The following is a 17,231-nucleotide window of genomic DNA, read 5'->3' as shown; positions in this document are numbered from 1 at the left end:
CTGTGGCTGTGGAGGGTCCTCCCGCACTGCGAGCGGTGCTGTGCCGAAGCTTTTTTTTAATTTATCATCATATGCTGCCTGCTTCGCAGCACACCGCACGATTTTTTTCAAATCACCATTTTAAGCAGCGCTGACGCATCAGAGGGCTTCATGACTGGGACAGTGTGTCGGGGTATGGTCAGCTCCTGATGGCCCATGTCTTCCAAAACCAGGCAAGTATCGCCGACAAGAGGTGGATGGTTGTGCATGCATAATGCGCAGTGTGAGCGGTGAGGGGCAGAGCGGCGGGGGGTGTCATCCAGATGTGCTGGATGTAGTCTGTGAAGGTTCACAGACTGGACATTAAATATCAGGATTATCCGATGGTTCAGGGTTTTTGTCGAGGAAATCCTGCACGCGTTTACTAATCTACAGCGAAGATCAATCAGAAAAAAAAGAATCAATATTCTGCAGCTACAGGCGTGATTTATACAACCCACGCTACTGTATTATTATTAATATTATTGTTGTTGTTGTTGATAAAATTCTCTTAAATTATTACAGAGGTGTGCGTGCCACCCCACCTCACACAAGATTTTAAAAACTTAAAAGTATTTCTTGGTGATAATGTTAAATATTACTGTTATTATTGTTCTGTTATTGTAAATTCACTTAATTTAATAAGTGTCAGGGTTCTATGTTTCTATTTCAAAAGTCCAAGTTTAGTTTTGTTCACCTGGTTTTATTTTATTCTATTTCATTTTTAATTCAAGAAGATCAAAGCTCCCTGTGAGGTAGGGTGTCTATTATTTGTGTGAGGTTTTTTTTTTTTAATTTAATTAAAAGGTTTCTTGAAGTAAAACTGCCATAAATGATTTAAAATTATATTTGGCTTTCTTAAAAGAAAGTGGAGTCATTTAAAACCTGTCACTCCACTGCAAGTCATAAAAAAATAAAGACAAGAGGGAAGGGTTCAGTTTTGACACGTTAAAATATATTCAGTTCAGGCTTATTTTCTAGTCCCGCACCCTGAACAGTCACCTCAAAGCGCTGGTGCTATAAGGAAAAAACACAACAGTATTTAAAACAAAACAAAAAACAATAAATAAATACAAAAAAAACAAGCAACCTGTCAAAGCAAGCACTTTGCAACAGTGGGAAGGAAACAGTCCCTTTTAACAGGGAGAAACCTGAAAATTGTGGGAATATTTTCACATAGAAAATGATTTTTCTACACCAGCACCTGTCTGTTAGGGTTTTTTTTGCCTGGAGTGAAAGCATCTTAACTGAAAGCATTTACACATGAATCAGAGAAAGTTGCACATGTTAATGCATGTCCTTTTTTTGTTTTTATCTCCACAGATTTCCTGATATTGATTCTGTGTGTAATCTGGGACATGGACAGACGGAGCCCAGGAGACAGACAGGCAGACACCAGTAAGACAGTAACCACTGCATCGTCATCATCTGTCGTCACCATGGCAACACCCAGTTCCAGCACCCAGCCGCCCTCTACCTCCCTCAGCATCATCCCACCAGACAGACAAGCAGTCCAGGTAATAAACTGCACCTGCGACCGATATGTGTGTGGCTCGTTTAGTCTTAGTTTCACTTCACAGGTAAAGAGTCGGGGTAATAGACAGGAAGCTGCTTACAGTCCCTACGCACGGTGTGCTTGACAGGCAAAAAGTCCAAGCTATTTCTGTAAAGTGCACACAGAGGACTTGATTTAAAGGTGATCCAAGTAATGAACAGTACCACTGACCTCAGTATGCATTTATCATATTGATATACTGAATATTAATTGTCTATTGACTGTCGTTTGTCAAGCTATCAGGTATTACTTTTACGAGACAGTCCAAAGAATAAACAATAGTAGTAATTATGCATCATAGTATATACACTATATTGTCAAAAATATTCACTCACCCATTCAAATCATTGAGTTCACCTGTTCTAATCACTTTCATGGCCACAGGTGTATAAAATCCAACACCTGGCATCCAGACTACTTCTACAAACATTTGTGCAAGATCAGGTAGCCCCAGTCCGCTCATGAAATTTCCTCGTCACTAAATATTCCTCACTCAACCGTTAGTGGTTAGTGGTTATAGTACAAAGTTTGTGACCTTCAGTAAAATCTGAAGGCCACAAAATTCATGCGGCCTTCAGAGCAGCTCAGTAGCAGTGTGTAGAGAGTTTCATTGAATGGGTTTCCATGGCAGCTGCATTCAAGTCTTACATCACCAAGTACAATGCAAAGCGTCTTATGTGGTGGTGTAAAGCACGCCACCACTGGACTCTGAAGCAGTGGAGAAGCCTTCTTCTGGCAATCTGACTGTCCAGCATTAGTGTCTGACCTCACAACTACATTTCAGGAAAAATCACCAAAAATTCCCCATCATAATAAACCCTATAGATTTAGAATGGGAGTCACTAAAGTTCATATGTGTGTGAAGGCAGACGGGTGAATACATTTGGCAATATAGTGTATTTGAACAGGTGATTAGATTTTGTTGTTAAAGTAGATAAATAGCCTTGTAAGGCTTTTAGCCAGTCTGAAGAAAATGTACATCATGTGATCCAACAGGTGATCCAACATGCCATGAACAGACCTCAGAGCATGGCGGCCCAGTACTTGCATCAGATGTACGCAGCCCAGCAGCAGCACTTCATGCTGCAGACAGCAGCCCTGCAGCAGCACCAGCATCCCGCACATCTGCAGAGTCTGGCCGCCATCCAGCAGGTCGGGTGGTGTCTGTCTATGTGCTGTGTGTCTGTGTGAGGATCAAGAATAGAAAGTAAAACGTGTTCTCACTGCTTTTCAGGCTTCAGTCTGTCAGAGGTCACCTTCTTCTTCTACAGGCAGTTTGGTTCAGGCTGCGGGTGTTTCCCAAAACTCGGTAAGTGCTTAAGTGTGTTCTCACTCTGAGCACAAATACACACCTGAGCATATTTAGTTTTTGTCACAGCTCTCATCATGCCGCCCCTCATCCAGATAACTTTACCAGCATCTCCAGTGACCGCAAGGCTGATTGGTCGAACTCAGACATCCACTGCCAGCGCAGCCACAATATCTCAGCAGGCCATGCTTCTAGGAAACAGACCTGCCAGCTGTAACCAAGCTCAGATGTACCTTCGAACTCAGATGGTAGAAACCTTTTCATCTTTGATCTCGAGCTGCATTCATGCTGCTTTACTGTGTTGCCATTTTGAGTGCATGAGCAACTTTTTATGGCTGATTTTTAACCAACGTGGCGTCTGAGCTTCCCTGTTGCTTCTATCCTTGCCAGCTGATTCTAACTCCTGCAGCCACAGTAGCTGCAATTCAGTCAGACCTCCCCACTGTGACCTCCTGCTCCTCATTACCTACCTCCTCTCAGGTACAATCCTGCCACAGTGCTGCACAATTATGTGCCTCAGGCTGTTACAGAACATACAGTGGACCTATTATGCTCATTTCAGGCTCCATGTTATTGTCCTTGGACTCTCTTGCAGTAGCTTTGCTCACTGCCCACAGCTTTAAAGTTACTTTCTTCTGATTTGCTGCCCCTCTTGATCTCATCATTAAGGATATCCCTCCCCTCTTTGACATCATAAAGAGCAAAGCGGGTTGTGTTTTTTGTTTTGTTTCAACATTGCATACATTATTTAGACCAACGGTCCTCCAACCTTTTTTGCGCCACGGACCGGTTTATGCCCGACAATATTTTCACAGACCGGCCTTTAAGGTGTCGCGGATAAATACAACAAAATAAAACTAGTACCGGTACCGAAAAAAAGAAGATTTATTCATAACACACGTGAAAAGACCCAGGAAAACAGAGTTAGCTATAAAAACGATAACAAAATAACGCTGAAAACCGATAAAACCCTGAAAACCATACATTTCACACCCGAGCCTCAACTCTCGCTCGCTGCTTTAGATCATAATATAAGGAACAGCAGAATAGGTCCACTATTTCTGTATTTATTTACGTGATGTCAGTGTGTTAGGACAAGGTACAGCACTGGCTCTTTACTCCATGACCAGAAACTTTTAATAACTGCGAAGACTAACTGTTAACCTCTAATACTCGCTGCAGAATCTGGCTCTGCGTACCCATTTGCCGGGAGCTCTGGCTACAGCCCACAGCGTCATCTTAAAACCTTCCACCGAGTCCCAGGCCCTGCCTGCAGCTACCTCTTTGTCCAAGAATCCAGTCTGTGGGCTGAAGAGCACCCAACTGACTGATGGCTCAACAGAAACAGCGCCATCTGATGCCACCTCGTTGGTGTCAGGACCCCAGATTATAACCCCAGGTGAGTTTGTGTCTTCCACGGTTTGAGATAACTGCAAGTGTAAGAGGCCAGAGACAAACTTAGGGTGGACACTTGGTTTTGGTTTGATACAAGCCATGCAGCAAGCATACTGATGTTCATGTAATGCAGATGTTTGCTTTTTTTGTCAGGTTAAGTTTTTAATGACAGCTCACCTGCTGGTTATTATGTTCCTCGTGCTCCCTCTGCAGCCTACCCTCCAGTGCAAACCCACACTCTAGTCAAGCAGCAGCTGTCCTGTCCAGTAGGCCAGCAGGTGGCGCACCACCAGCTCATCGTCCAGCAGGCCACAGGAGGGGCTCCCAGCAGCAGACAGTTGCAACCAATTGCCCTCAGAGTAGCACCCCGAGATACCCACTCCAATCCTCTTCCTCTGTCGGTTAAAAGACTAACCGCCTCCAGCACCCACTCACAACTACGAAACGAGCCCCCAGCCCTGTCTTCTTCTTCCTCCCCATTAGTCACCAGCATGCTTGCATCATCACCTCAGACTTCAGTCCCAGCTGCTGCCGTTCAGCCTCAGCCACCTCCTCTGGTGGCTGCGCCACAGCGTCGGACCTCATTCCCACAGAGCCAGCAGCCTCCACCTCCTCCTCCTCCTCTCATTCTCCCCAGGCTGCCCCAGAACCCCCCGGCCTCCCTTCACAGGGTGTCCCTGCACTCAGTCCGGGCTTTGGCTGTCCAGTCAGGACAGGTACTGCTAACGGAGCGGGAACTGCCTGTGGCGGAGGCTCTGGTCCAGATGCCCTACCAGAACCTGCCACCTCCTCAAACGGTGGCTGTTGATCTGAAAGTGCATCCAGTCAAACACAACGAAACTGCACCCGTGAGTCAGCACGTCCTGCTTTGAAGAGCTCCTGAGTAGATTATGAGTTGGTTTGAATGAGGTTTTGTTTTGTTTTGATTTTCAGTTGGGGCAAAAGTGCAACGTGAACAGTCTGAGCTCAGAGGAAAGGAAAGATCCTCCAAGTTCAGAACAAGACGGGACCGCTACACCACCCAATCAAAATGGTTCAGGTACAGAATTATTCAGTTAACAGGATAACCTGCCTCCATGAGACCCCCTCACCCCTCACTCTTTATGCTTTTTATTGTGTAGCAGTGACGGGTTCATCCTCCATCACCCCCAGCCACTGGAGGAGTCCTCCAGTGGAGGAGTCCTCCCAGCTCACGACCACTGACAATAGCGGCAATAGTGGCACCAACAACCCTCCTCCTCCACCACCTTCTCCTTTACCTCCTCCCCTCCTCCCTGCTTCAGCAAAAGTCCCCAGCCAGCCTCCTTCTGCCCCTGCAAGTCTCCCAGGAAGCCCCAAGAGGTCAACCCACGTCCTCACACACCTCGTGGAGGGCTTTGTCATCAAAGAGGGCCTGGAGCCGTTCCCGGTATGTGGACGTGCCCTGTGCAGAAAGTTTACTGCTGATTAATGGGAAGCACTACAAAAGCACTTAAAATCAGCTTTAATCAATTATTTAATTATGTGTGTATAAACAAAATGAAAATATTTCTGGAGCAGGTGAGGAGAGGAAGGTGGAATAAAACTTTTCCAGGCATTTAAAACTTAAGTAAATGTCTCATTTTAATATTATAAACAGATGTAAATATGACAATTGAAATATGACATTGCATCACTGTCTTTACATTGTAACACTGGTGATGCTCTACAGTCAACAAATGATGTCTGTCACTTTATCAAAGCTGCTGGCATGGCTCATTTATGCAGAAGGTGTCTTTTTACAAGGAAGCTTGATGCAACTAGTTAAGGCTATAGTGAGAGGAACTGGTCAGTGCCAACTTGCAATCTGTCAGCATGCAGTGTTATCGTTGTGCAGGACGTTAGTTGTGTGAAACCTTGTTTCAGTGAATTAAAACTTTTTTCTTTTTCTTTTTTTTCTGCCATTTGGGTTAAAAAAAATTGGTGTAAGGTTTTCAATTTTTGAATGTGCTACTCAATGCAGGTGGGTCGGTCATCACTGTTATCGGAGCAGCAGGCTTCCCTTCCAGAACCCCAGGACGTACCGACCAATGGGGATGCAGCAGACGACAGTCCTCTGGATGCTGACCAGTCAGATTCATCTGACTCTGAGGTGGAAAATGACGGCCCTACAGGAGAAGGTGAGAGAGGTGTGTGTGTGTGTGTGTGTGTGTGTGTGTGTGTGTGTGTGTGTGTGTGTGTGTGTGTGTGTGTGTGTGAACATGCATGATTAACAGCTGGTCCTCTGAAGTTGCAGAACTCGGGGAGAGTGTGCCAGACGTGTTGCAGTGTGAGTACTGTGGAAGCAGCGGCTACGCTCGCACGTTTCTGCGCTCCAAACGCTTCTGCTCCATGTCGTGTGTCAGAAGGTAAATAAAACATTTACACAACGTACTAAGTTTTGTCCTCTAGTGTAATTATTTATTACCAAAGAAACATAGTTTCAGTGATTCACCCTATTAACATGAACAAACTGTAGGTTATTACGAGACGCTCATCAGCCATAAGCTCATAAGCTTTGCTTATTGCACCACATCTCAAAGGTGCTCTACTAGACTGAGATCTGGTGACTGTGGAGGGCATTTACAGTGAAGTCATTGTCATGTTAAAGAAACCAGTTTGAGATGATTTGAGCTTTGGGGTTTTGGTGTTATCCTGCTGAAAGAAGCTATTATTAGATTGTTACACTATAGTCATAAAGGGATAGACATAGTCTGCAGCTCGGGTAGGCTGTGGTGTTTTAATGGTGCTCAGTCGGTACAAGAGGCCCAAAGTGTACCAAGAAAATCGAGGACGAGCAATAGTTTTACAATCATCTATTGCAAGTTTTGGTGAGCTCCTGTGAACTAGAGCCTTAGTGTTTTGTTCTTAGCTGACAGGAGTGGTATCCACTGCGGTATCCACTGTGGTCTCCTGCTACTGTAGCCCATCTGATTCAAGGTTTTACGTCTGCATACCTTGGTTATAATGAGTTGTGAATGGCTATCTGAGTTGTAGCCTTGCTATCAACTTGAAACAGTCTGGCCATTCTGCAGTGTGATAGGCTGATTAAATATTTGTGCTAACGACCAGTTAGCACAAATATATGTGCTATGTGAGTGTACATCATACAGTAAATACTCAGCAGGGACTGAAATCTGAATTAATCCACTGATGAAAATAGCTCCAAAACAATTAATGTTTTGGTTCTGTTAGGCTACAGTGCTGTTAGCTGTTTTAAAAAACAAACAAAAACAAATTACCTTAACCCTGGGAACATTTTGTGGGGATGACTGGATGATATATTTGAAGTTCAGACTAACAACATGAGATCCAGGTGAGAGTTCTGCTGGGAAAACTTATAAAAATATGCTAAAAAAACTGCTGCCACAAAAAAAAGAAAAAAAAAGAAAGAAGGGGTTTTAACCTATAACCAACACAGACAACCAGGCCAAAGACAGTTCAATCGCCAACATAAAGAACGACACTGAAACAGCTGAAACAAAAAAAAACAACCAAGCAAAAACAAAACCTTAATCATCTAGTAGCTCCTTTGGTTCATGATGCATCACAACTCACAGGTTATTGTAATCTGGGAAGTGCAGAACGGAAAAGTGGCAGTAAAACGACCAATATGAGCAACCTGAGCACAGCTCAGACGAAGACCCATCATTATGGTCATCGTGTGTGACTTTCACTAAAATCAGACCAATTTTTGTGACCTGAATGCAGACACCTCACCATCACGTAAGCTCAGTGGTCCTCCAGCATGAAAAAACAGGCGCTTCATCACCTCCATCCTGCTGCCCGTGACCATGAAATCAATCTCAGTTCACCATGTTGAAGGAAATCTCAATTCCTAAAATATATCAGGAGGACTGAGGAGAGAGGAGGCTTTAGCTATAATTGAGAATGCAAATGCGTGTCCACTGTGGATGCATTTATTTACCTTTAGCATATAAAAGAGTTGTGGGAAACAGCTGGAATATACAAGTCATAGTGGGAGGAGGATTCTTTTTAAACAAGTCATCCTTTTTTCACGTTATTTAACATGATCAAAGTTTCTGCCCTGCACAAAAAAGCACCATGTGTTAAATTAAAGTAATTCTATTTATTTATTTATTAGAAATTGTCATGAGCACAGTTATGTCTGATGTCATAAAATCCAGCTGTGGGTCTGCTAGAACAAAAATGACACATTTCATTGGCATCACTTTAAAATGAGGTGTGACATTTGTGAGGATGACTCAATTTTCTAAGTGCCTGTTCCCTCAGCTCATTTGTTCTCATGTCTCTTCCTCACCTCCTCCTCTCCCATCACCGATGGGAGAAAATAATGTGAAGCGATGGAGCAGATGCATTGGGCACTTGCAAACTATGAAATAAAAAGGGGTTAAGACATGCAGACTTAGGGAACAGGTAACCTAAATCAGAAATTAAAAGAACAAAGATGGGAAGTAAAAGGACATAGTAGTAGTAGTAGTAGTGGAAAACCACATTAGGATCCCACCTTCAAAATAAAACAGGAAGTACGCTGGAAGAAGCACTCACAAGAGGAACACAAGGGGTGTGTTAAAAAGAAACACAAAACAAGAATTTATGATGGCAAGAAAAATCCAAGAATCAGCGTTTCACAACACAGGGCCGATGCATAATACAAAGTCTGTGTAAATTGTAATATTTTATGGTTTGTTATGAAAAGTTTATCTTTGTCCGTGAGAACAATGATGATTCATTATTTTGAATCTTTTTATTTTGTTGTTTTCAGTGTTGGTGTGTGTCATTCGGCTGAGGTTCACCACACTGTCTTAGAGTCTGTGGAAAACATGAGCAACACTCACGAACTGTCTGCTTTAACAACAAAGCACTTTTTTCTTCCGCAGAAACTACAGAAAATTACAGTCTGTGTCAGTAAAGTTGAATTACATCATCTGACATCTGCAGCCCGCTGACGCAAGTAGATAATCACTCCCAGGTTTCCCCATGAGTCTCCATCAAAGCAACAAAAAGAGGACAGCTCAGAGTCCCGATGCTACCTTTCCCAACTTATTCACAGACTTCAAGGATGATGTGATATAATAACATTAGGGACGAATGCACTTATTAACCATCTGTGAAGGTTATCCGTCATCCAGGTCATCATAGTTTTCAAAAAACCTAAAGAAGTCCAGACGCATTTCCTTCCAAGCTCTTAGAGCATTTATTTACTCTCAAATAACCCTTAAAAATCCTCACTCTTTTTACCCTAAGGAAAAGAGGTTTGTCAGGGCCACAGTTTGCTGCAGGATTTCATCCAGCAGCAGTGCATAGCTGGTGGGATAGTGTGTAGTTCCAGGGATCAAACCTCTGGCTGCTGGGGCGTTGCAGAGCGTTGCAGTTTTTGTGGGGGACCAAAATATGGGGTTGACCAAGATGGAGAAGAGATTGAGGAGTCTATCCTGTCACTGCTTCAACCAAACCTTTCCACTCTCACCTTCAGATGAGTCAGAGCTGGACTCCAGCTGGTCCATTTCTACCTCTGAGGCCTCCTCCATGTCAGCCTCAGAGTCCTCGGAGGAGGAGGATGCCATCTTAACACTCATGGTTCACGATCACTTCCAGAGCCTGTGTGTGCTGTAAAGTCTTGCCATCTCCAAAATGACTGCTCCTGCACTACTGCGCATACTTCTAACTGTGGCTGCCGTGCAGATGCATAAACTACTTGAGTGAGAACCAAAATAAAGTCCAATTTTGTTTTGGTTCCTGCTGCTGAGATATTGTTGAAGCTCTGAAAGGGTTCTCATCATTCACTGTTATCGAATTAGTTCATAACACCGAGTGTGGCCTTCTAAGAGAACAGACTTGAAGGTGGATATCGCACACATGCACACACATGCACACCATCATCCAACATCAGTAGGACACACACTTATCATTTCAGCAGCAAGGCACTTTTGCAGAAAACATCAAAAGTTGTATTTTCAGTGATTTTCAATTGGACATTGTTTGGCCTGAGGATAAAATTAATATCAGCACCGCCAAAAATACCATTTAAAAAAATGGAATGGCCCAACATGTCCCCAGGATCCTCTAAGGCAGGGGTGTCGAACTCCAGGCCTCGAGTGCTGGTGTCCTGCAGGTTTTAGATATCAACCTGGGTCAAGACACCTGAAGGAGGTCGTTTAGCCATTTAAATCAGCTGTGTTGGATCAAGGACACACACCTGTGCTCTAAGGGTTAATCAAACATTTCACGGCTGTTTTTGTTCAGGTTCAGTGTAAGCTGCACCAAGCGTATCGCGGTGCTGCATGCAGGTCGCATGGCTCACAGGCCCTTGGGAAGGAGAGGACGACCCCCCAGCCGAGTCAACGGAGCCTCCAGAGAGCACTTTGTGATGCAGGTCAGTAGTATCGTCGGCCTGATGCATGCATGTATAAACTGTATGGACGAAAAAGATACTGGGTTACCTGCAGGAGCTGCTCAGCCACTGAAATGGATGGCATGAAGCTCCCTGTGAACAGTTTTTATCCTGATGTTAATCAGAGGAGGTTTGGAGCTCTGCAGTCACTAAAACTCCACGTTAATGTTCTAGGGTTAAAACGACATATATCGCGCTTTCTGCAGCTTTCCTCATGGGCGTAACTTTGTGCTGAACATTAGGGGGGTCAGGATCTCTGTCTCTCTAAATAAATAAATCTGGGTAAATTCCCAGATGATTAAACATGCAACTATTTTGCTGGTGTTAACAGAAATGAGTAAAGAAAATCAACAACCTATTTATGCAAGACAATTCATAATTTTATTGGGGGGGTTATATTGGCTAGATCTGATTATACCCCCTGGAAATTACACCGCTGGCTTTCCTGAAATACTCATCAGTTAAGTGTTTGTGTGCAAGTTTGGCAAACAGTAAATGACTAACTACATGTTCACATGACAAACAAAGGCAAGCCTGTTTGTTTAAAGAAGAACAGCTTTGGAGGTTTTACTAATAGCACTTATCTACCAGAAGGACTTTATTGGTAGTTGTGTTGGGTTTGCCTCTCTTTGCTGTGAGTAAAAACGACATCGTATGCATCTTGTCAATTTATTCTCACAATCCAAAAAGAAAAACATATGTCATCTCTTTTGCAACTTCTTTTCAACACAAACACACTGCAGACACAAAACGATCTGCAGCTTCACATTTGTAAGCAAACCAGCATGTTGGACAGAATATTGGGGGTGATCGGGTCAGCTGGCAGATGGGGATCTCTAATGAAAACAGCCGAATGGGCTTTGCCGGTGGCCAGATTCTTAGATGTCTATCAGCTCTGGAAACAAACATTAAAATGACTCATGCAAAAATATGTTAAGGCTGCAGAGCTTTCAAGCATGTTGCCCTGTTATATGCTGTTTTAAATCACTCTTCATTCAAAAATATGAAGAACAGACTTACAGGCTGATGATTATTACAGTTAGGTGTAACAAAAATGGATTTTTGAAGGCTGATAGACTCCAGAGGTGGTTATGCATACATGTTTTTTTTCTGGTGGAAACAGGTTGGAAATATTTCTAAAAAGACATTTAAATGTTTATTTGATGCTTGAAACATTCCACGGAGCTCGAACCACGAGGTTTGTAAGTAAGTAAAATTTTATTTATATAGCACATTTCTAGATAAAAGATCACAAAGTGCTTTACAAAGTATAGGAACAGATTAAAAAGACAAAGTACAGTCAAAAGTTAACAAAATGCAATTTTAAAAAGATGTTTTTAGCTGTTTTTTTAAAAGTAATCAGTGAATCAGCAGATCTTAAGTTCTGAGGAAGAGAATTCCACAGTCTGGCGGCCACAGTAGCAAAAGCTCGATCACCCCTAGTTTTCAGTCTCGTATACTGAATAACAAGTAATCCCTGACCACAAGACCTCAGAGACCTACTAGGGGCATAGGGCTGTAAAAGTTCAATGATGTATGATGGTGCTTGTTCTTGAAGAGCCTTAAATGTCAGAACCAGAATCTTAAAGTGGACTCTGAATTCGACTGTAACTGTATAAGCAACGGTGCTATATGTGAGTATTTCGATGTTTTCGTCAGAAGCCTTGCTGCAGCATTTTGGACAGTCTGCAGACGCTCCAGGGAACTTTTGTTTAGACATGTGAACAGTGAATTGCAATAGTCCAGTCATGATGAAATAAAAGCATGAATAACAATCTCCAGTTCAGTATGAGATATTATGGGGCTCAATTTAGAAATATTTCTTAAATGATAGAAGCAAGACCGAACCAGAGATTTGACGTGAATATCCAATGTAAGAGCAGGATCGAAGGTTTCCCTAGGTTCCTGATAGATGGTTTCACAAATGTTGAAAGGGGACCAAGAGCATTCATTATGCTGGGTACATGTCTGTCTGGAGCACATAAAAGGACTTCAGTTTTATTTTCATTTAGTTGGAGGCAATTGTCGGCCATCCAACCTTTGATGGTTTCCAAATACACATTTAAAATCCGCAGCTTAGAAGCATCTTCAGGTTTAAAAGATATATATAGTTGGATGTCGTCTGCGTAGCAGTGGTAACAAATATCCTCAAAAGGGCTCAAAATATGCTGGAGAGGAAGTAAATAAATTAAAAACAATAATGGCCCCAGCACAGAGCCTTGTGGCACACCAAAGGACAGGGACGTAGAAGATGACCTGTACTTAGAAACTGCCACAGAAGAGTATCGTTCACAAAGATACGAGGAGAACCACTCTAAGGCAGACCCAGATACACCGACCCAGTATTTCAGCCTATCAAGCAAAATTTAATGGTCAACGGTGTCAAAGGCCGACGTGAGATCCAACATTAAGAGAACAGAACACTTACCTGCATCGCTTTGCATCAGAATGTCATTGGAAACTCTAAGAAGGGCTGTTTCAGTAGAATGAGCTTTACGAAAGCCAGACTGAAATTTGTCAAAGATATTATATTTGTCTAAAACTGCTGTAAGCTGCTTAGCCACAATCTTCTCTAAAATCTTAGCAATTAACGGTATTTTTGAGATCGGTCTGTAGTTGCTAGTGAGAGATGGGTCCAGCATAGGCTTTTTTAACAGGGGGTATATAACAGCAGTTTTAAAATAAGCAGGGACTTTGCCAGATCCCAAAGAGGTGTTACTTATAGTGAGCATACAGGGACCAATAGAGTAAAAGACATTTTTGAATAACGATGCGGGTAAAATGTCGAGTGAACAAGAGGATACTTTTGTTGCACTAACTATTTTTCCCAGTTCGGATAGTGAAACAGGTAAAAATCTTTCTAAAACAACAGGCCGAACTGGCGTGGGAACTGACAGTGCAGATGCTGATGGGGACAATTTTTTCCTTATATTGCTAATTTTTTCTAAAAAGAAAGCAAGAAATGTTTCACAGTCTTCAGCAGAAGAAATAATGGCAGCAGGTGGAGCAGGAGTAATGATATCAGTAATAGTATCAAATAAGACCTTAGGATTACCTCTGCTCTTTGCAACCAACTGAGAAAAGTAAGCAGCCCTTGCATCTCTAATAGCATTGTTAAAAGAGGCTAAAAGATCCTTTAAATAAAGGAGATGAACATTTAAATGAGTTTGCAGCTCAAAGTCAATACTTACAATGAGCTATAACTAAAATTTATTTCAGACTGGTAAGAATTAAACCTCACCTGAGACACGGTCTAACACCTGCTTTCTGTTTGTTACTGTATGAAGTCCAGCTCTGAAATACACTGTGAATTTTTGTGTCTTTGTGCTTCTCAGGCCCACAGGTCATTTGGCTCCAAAGAGACCCAACAGAGTTCACCGAGAGAGGAAGATGAGCATCACGAGGAGGAGGAGGAAGAGGAGGAAGAACCTCCCGTTCCCATGACGACCAGGCTTCGAAAACAGGCTGAGAGAGCGCAAGAGAGGGTGAGGGAGCAGAGGACCGTAGAAACGATCATCGTTTCAGACGCAGAAGACGACGTCGGCTGTCCGTCTCAGTGGAACGTGGAGCAAGTGTTTTCCTACATCAGCACCCTGCCAGGTAATGCGGTTTTTCACACTCCTGAGGCACAGCTTTTATTGCTAAAGAAATGGCAACCTCTGACCTCGCAGCACGTCTGTGTCGGTTTGTAGTTTGGTGTGTTGGGTTTGCTTTAAGGTAAGTTTTGCTTCTCTCTCGCAGTTTTTGACAGGTTAAATATGATTTGCAGGCATGAAAGTTTCATGTGGACATGTGCTGGTTAAGGGTGACTGCACATAGTGTACACCCACCAGCCACTTCATTAGGTACACCTGTTCAATTGCTCGTTAGCACAAATATCTTCAGCGACCTGCTTGAATTCAAGCTGAGCATCAGATTGAGCAAAAAATGTGATTTACTTTAAATTTGGCACTGTTGGCACATTGAAACTGAAGGAGATGGGCTTCGGCAGCAGAATACCACACTGGGTGCTACATCTATCAGCTAAGAACTGGAAAATGAGGCTATAGGTCACACAGAATGACCACTCCGGTTCTCTTTCCATCAGGTGGTGCTGATGTAGCCGAGGAGTTTCGCTCCCAGGAAATAGATGGGCAGGCTCTGCTGCTTCTCACAGAGGATCACCTGGTCAGCACCATGAACCTTAAACTGGGACCCGCACTGAAGCTTTGCGCGCACATCAACTCCCTCAAAGATGCATAAACGCGTAACATTCCTCCTCTTAGTGAATGTAAAGAAAAGCAAGGATCTGCTCACCTCTGCAGAGACAATGAGGAAGTGCTGCTCATCTTTAAACTGCCTATTTTTAAACACTGTCACAAAAGAGAGCAGAGCTCGCTGAGTTGAACTGACTGCAGTTTTTTGTTTTTTTTTTTAAAGACCACTGCCAACTATTTTTCCGGGTTTTAGCTTTCCATTACCCAAGGACTCAAAGTCGACTCGCTCTCAGATGATTTTACAGTTTTACCTCAGCTGCTCTGGCTCGTTTCTCCTGATAGTTTCACGTTTACAAGTCTCAGCAGTGCATATTTAAGTTTCCCATAATCACTCAAAACCAGTTAAACTGCAAAAGGCTATATTTGCCATCTTTTGTATATTGAAGGATTAAAATGCAACATTTTATTACATTTAAATACTTAAACCAAAAAGGTACCATATAAAAATCCAACTCTTCGCAGCAAACCAGGCAACAGGGGAAGGACTATTTATACACACAGGGTAATAAGGGAAGTGGAGACAGCTGGGGATATGATACACAGGTGCAGAGAAACTAGGTAATCACTGGGGAGGAGGTAAAACTCAAAGCAACACACAGGAGACTACAATCTATGAAAGTTTATTTATGCTACCAAAAACTTTTATTTTTTTTGCTGTCAATAAGTCAAAATTTGGGATATTATCTTATTGAAAATTATTTTCTCAGAAGTTTGAGTTGATAAGTTGAAATTCTGACCTACAGGTGATTTTAAAAATTTTTTTTTTTTTTTTCACTTTATTTTTCACCCCAACTTAACACAGACACCAGAAAACTCATTTGTTACACAAAAGGAACACAAGAGTTTAGAATAATGAAGAGAAAATAACACAGGGACACACACAACCTGAAAGTTCTCACCTGGGACAGGAATCAAATGAGCACCAAAAACAGATTCAAAAATATAACAAAGGATCAAACTCACAATAGAACATGAAGAAATCCAAACATGAATACTGACGTGCTCTAATGGGTCCTTTCTTCGCTGCCTGGCTCCATGGAGCCCAAGTGACATTTGCCATAGAAACAAACTACTGAGTACAATTTTTCAGTTACAGCAATCAAATTTTGCCTGCTGCATCAAATGCTTTGATTTGCAATATCAAAGGTAAATGGTAAATGGCCTGTATTTATATAGCGCTTTACTAGTCCCTAAGGACCCCAAAGCGCTTTACATATCCAGTCATCCACCCATTCACACACTGGTGATGGCAAGCTACATTGTAGCCACAGCCACCCTGGGGCGCACTGACAGAGGCGAGGCTGCCGGACACTGGCGCCACCGGGCCCTCTGACCACCACCAGTAGGCAACGGGTGAAGTGTCTTGCCCAAGGACACAACGACCGAGACTGTCCAAGCCGGGGCTCGAACCGGCAACCTTCCGATTACAAGGCGAACTCCCAACTCTTGAGCCACGATCGCCCTGGTGAAGGTGAAAAACTCCTCTGCATCTTTCTGTAGTCTGTTGACTTTCACGTGGTCCGATATCTTCCTCTGCACTGACATGGCGCTCATTTTCTGTGCATATCTTCCAGTATGTTCAGTACTCACGCTACACCTGTGAGATCAGTGAGATTTTGACATTAGACAGAATAAAACAAACTCCAAGACCAATAAATTGTAGTAAAAATGTCAGGGATTGTGAACTGTGGGAGATAAAAAGACGTCTCAAAGGAAATTCATATAAAAAAGCCTTCCCATAAAAATAGGTTTAAAGGAAGTGGCTGACTCTACTGACATGATTTCCTCAGGCAAGGTTGGCGCCTTTGCCCAAGGACCCCGGGTGCATGCTGGTGCATATGGTGCTCAGAGGATAGAGATATAGCCTGGAGCAAGGCCATGAAGGGCCCTAAAAGTCATCCATAAAATCTGTTCTAAAACAAACTATGAGCTGCTGTAGAACAGCAAAAAACAGCTAAAACTGGAGTTTCATTTAGTTCTGATAAACAGGAGTGATTTCCCTAAATGTCCTAAAATAGTTAAAGATGTTAACAGACGCTGAGACGGTCAGATTTCATTTATTTTTGAGATGAGAAGTGAGCCAAAGCAACAAAGATGAGCAGTTCTTTCTCTCACCGCTTGTCATTTCGCTGTAGTGATCGTAGCAGTTCTGACTCGAGTTATCCATTTGTTTCAAAATGGTTTTTAAATGTTTTTTTTTTTTGTTTTGTTTGTATCATTTGTAGACAAAGAGAACAAATGATCATCATTACATTCGACAAACGCGGTACAATCTCACTGTTTACAAAGCAGATTATTGCCTCCTGTCTTCAAGATGGAATTTGA

At 42.7% G+C, this 17,231-nt stretch overlaps 1 protein-coding gene across 3 annotated transcripts; it reads left to right on the top strand.

The window, feature by feature from the left end:
* Positions 1-81: 81 nt before the first annotated feature.
* On the top strand, positions 82-15,662 carry phc3a (polyhomeotic homolog 3a). 3 transcript variants are annotated; one of them, XM_026150452.2, is made up of 15 exons: positions 82-212; positions 1,342-1,535; positions 2,570-2,725; positions 2,808-2,882; positions 2,978-3,130; positions 3,273-3,362; positions 4,065-4,281; positions 4,491-5,125; positions 5,211-5,316; positions 5,399-5,685; positions 6,259-6,415; positions 6,532-6,643; positions 10,503-10,632; positions 13,986-14,250; positions 14,738-15,662. In XM_026150452.2, exons 2-15 carry the CDS (start codon positions 1,377-1,379, stop codon positions 14,890-14,892), a joined length of 2,697 nt encoding a protein of 898 aa, XP_026006237.2. In that variant the 5' UTR covers positions 82-212; positions 1,342-1,376; the 3' UTR covers positions 14,893-15,662. The 3 variants fall into 3 exon arrangements, with proteins under 3 accessions (XP_026006237.2, XP_026006236.2, XP_080149397.1); XM_026150451.2 differs by having other exon boundaries at positions 6,526-6,643; XM_080293271.1 differs by lacking the exon at positions 3,273-3,362 and having other exon boundaries at positions 6,526-6,643.
* The last annotated feature ends 1,569 nt before the right edge of the window (positions 15,663-17,231 follow it).

The sequence above is a fragment of the Astatotilapia calliptera genome, chromosome 18, assembly GCF_964374335.1.
Source record: "Astatotilapia calliptera chromosome 18, fAstCal68.1, whole genome shotgun sequence".
In the NCBI taxonomy this organism is placed as follows: Eukaryota; Metazoa; Chordata; class Actinopteri; order Cichliformes; family Cichlidae; genus Astatotilapia; species Astatotilapia calliptera.
The sequence above is the reverse complement of the archived record's forward strand: the minus strand, read 5'-3'. Positions and strand labels throughout refer to the sequence as shown.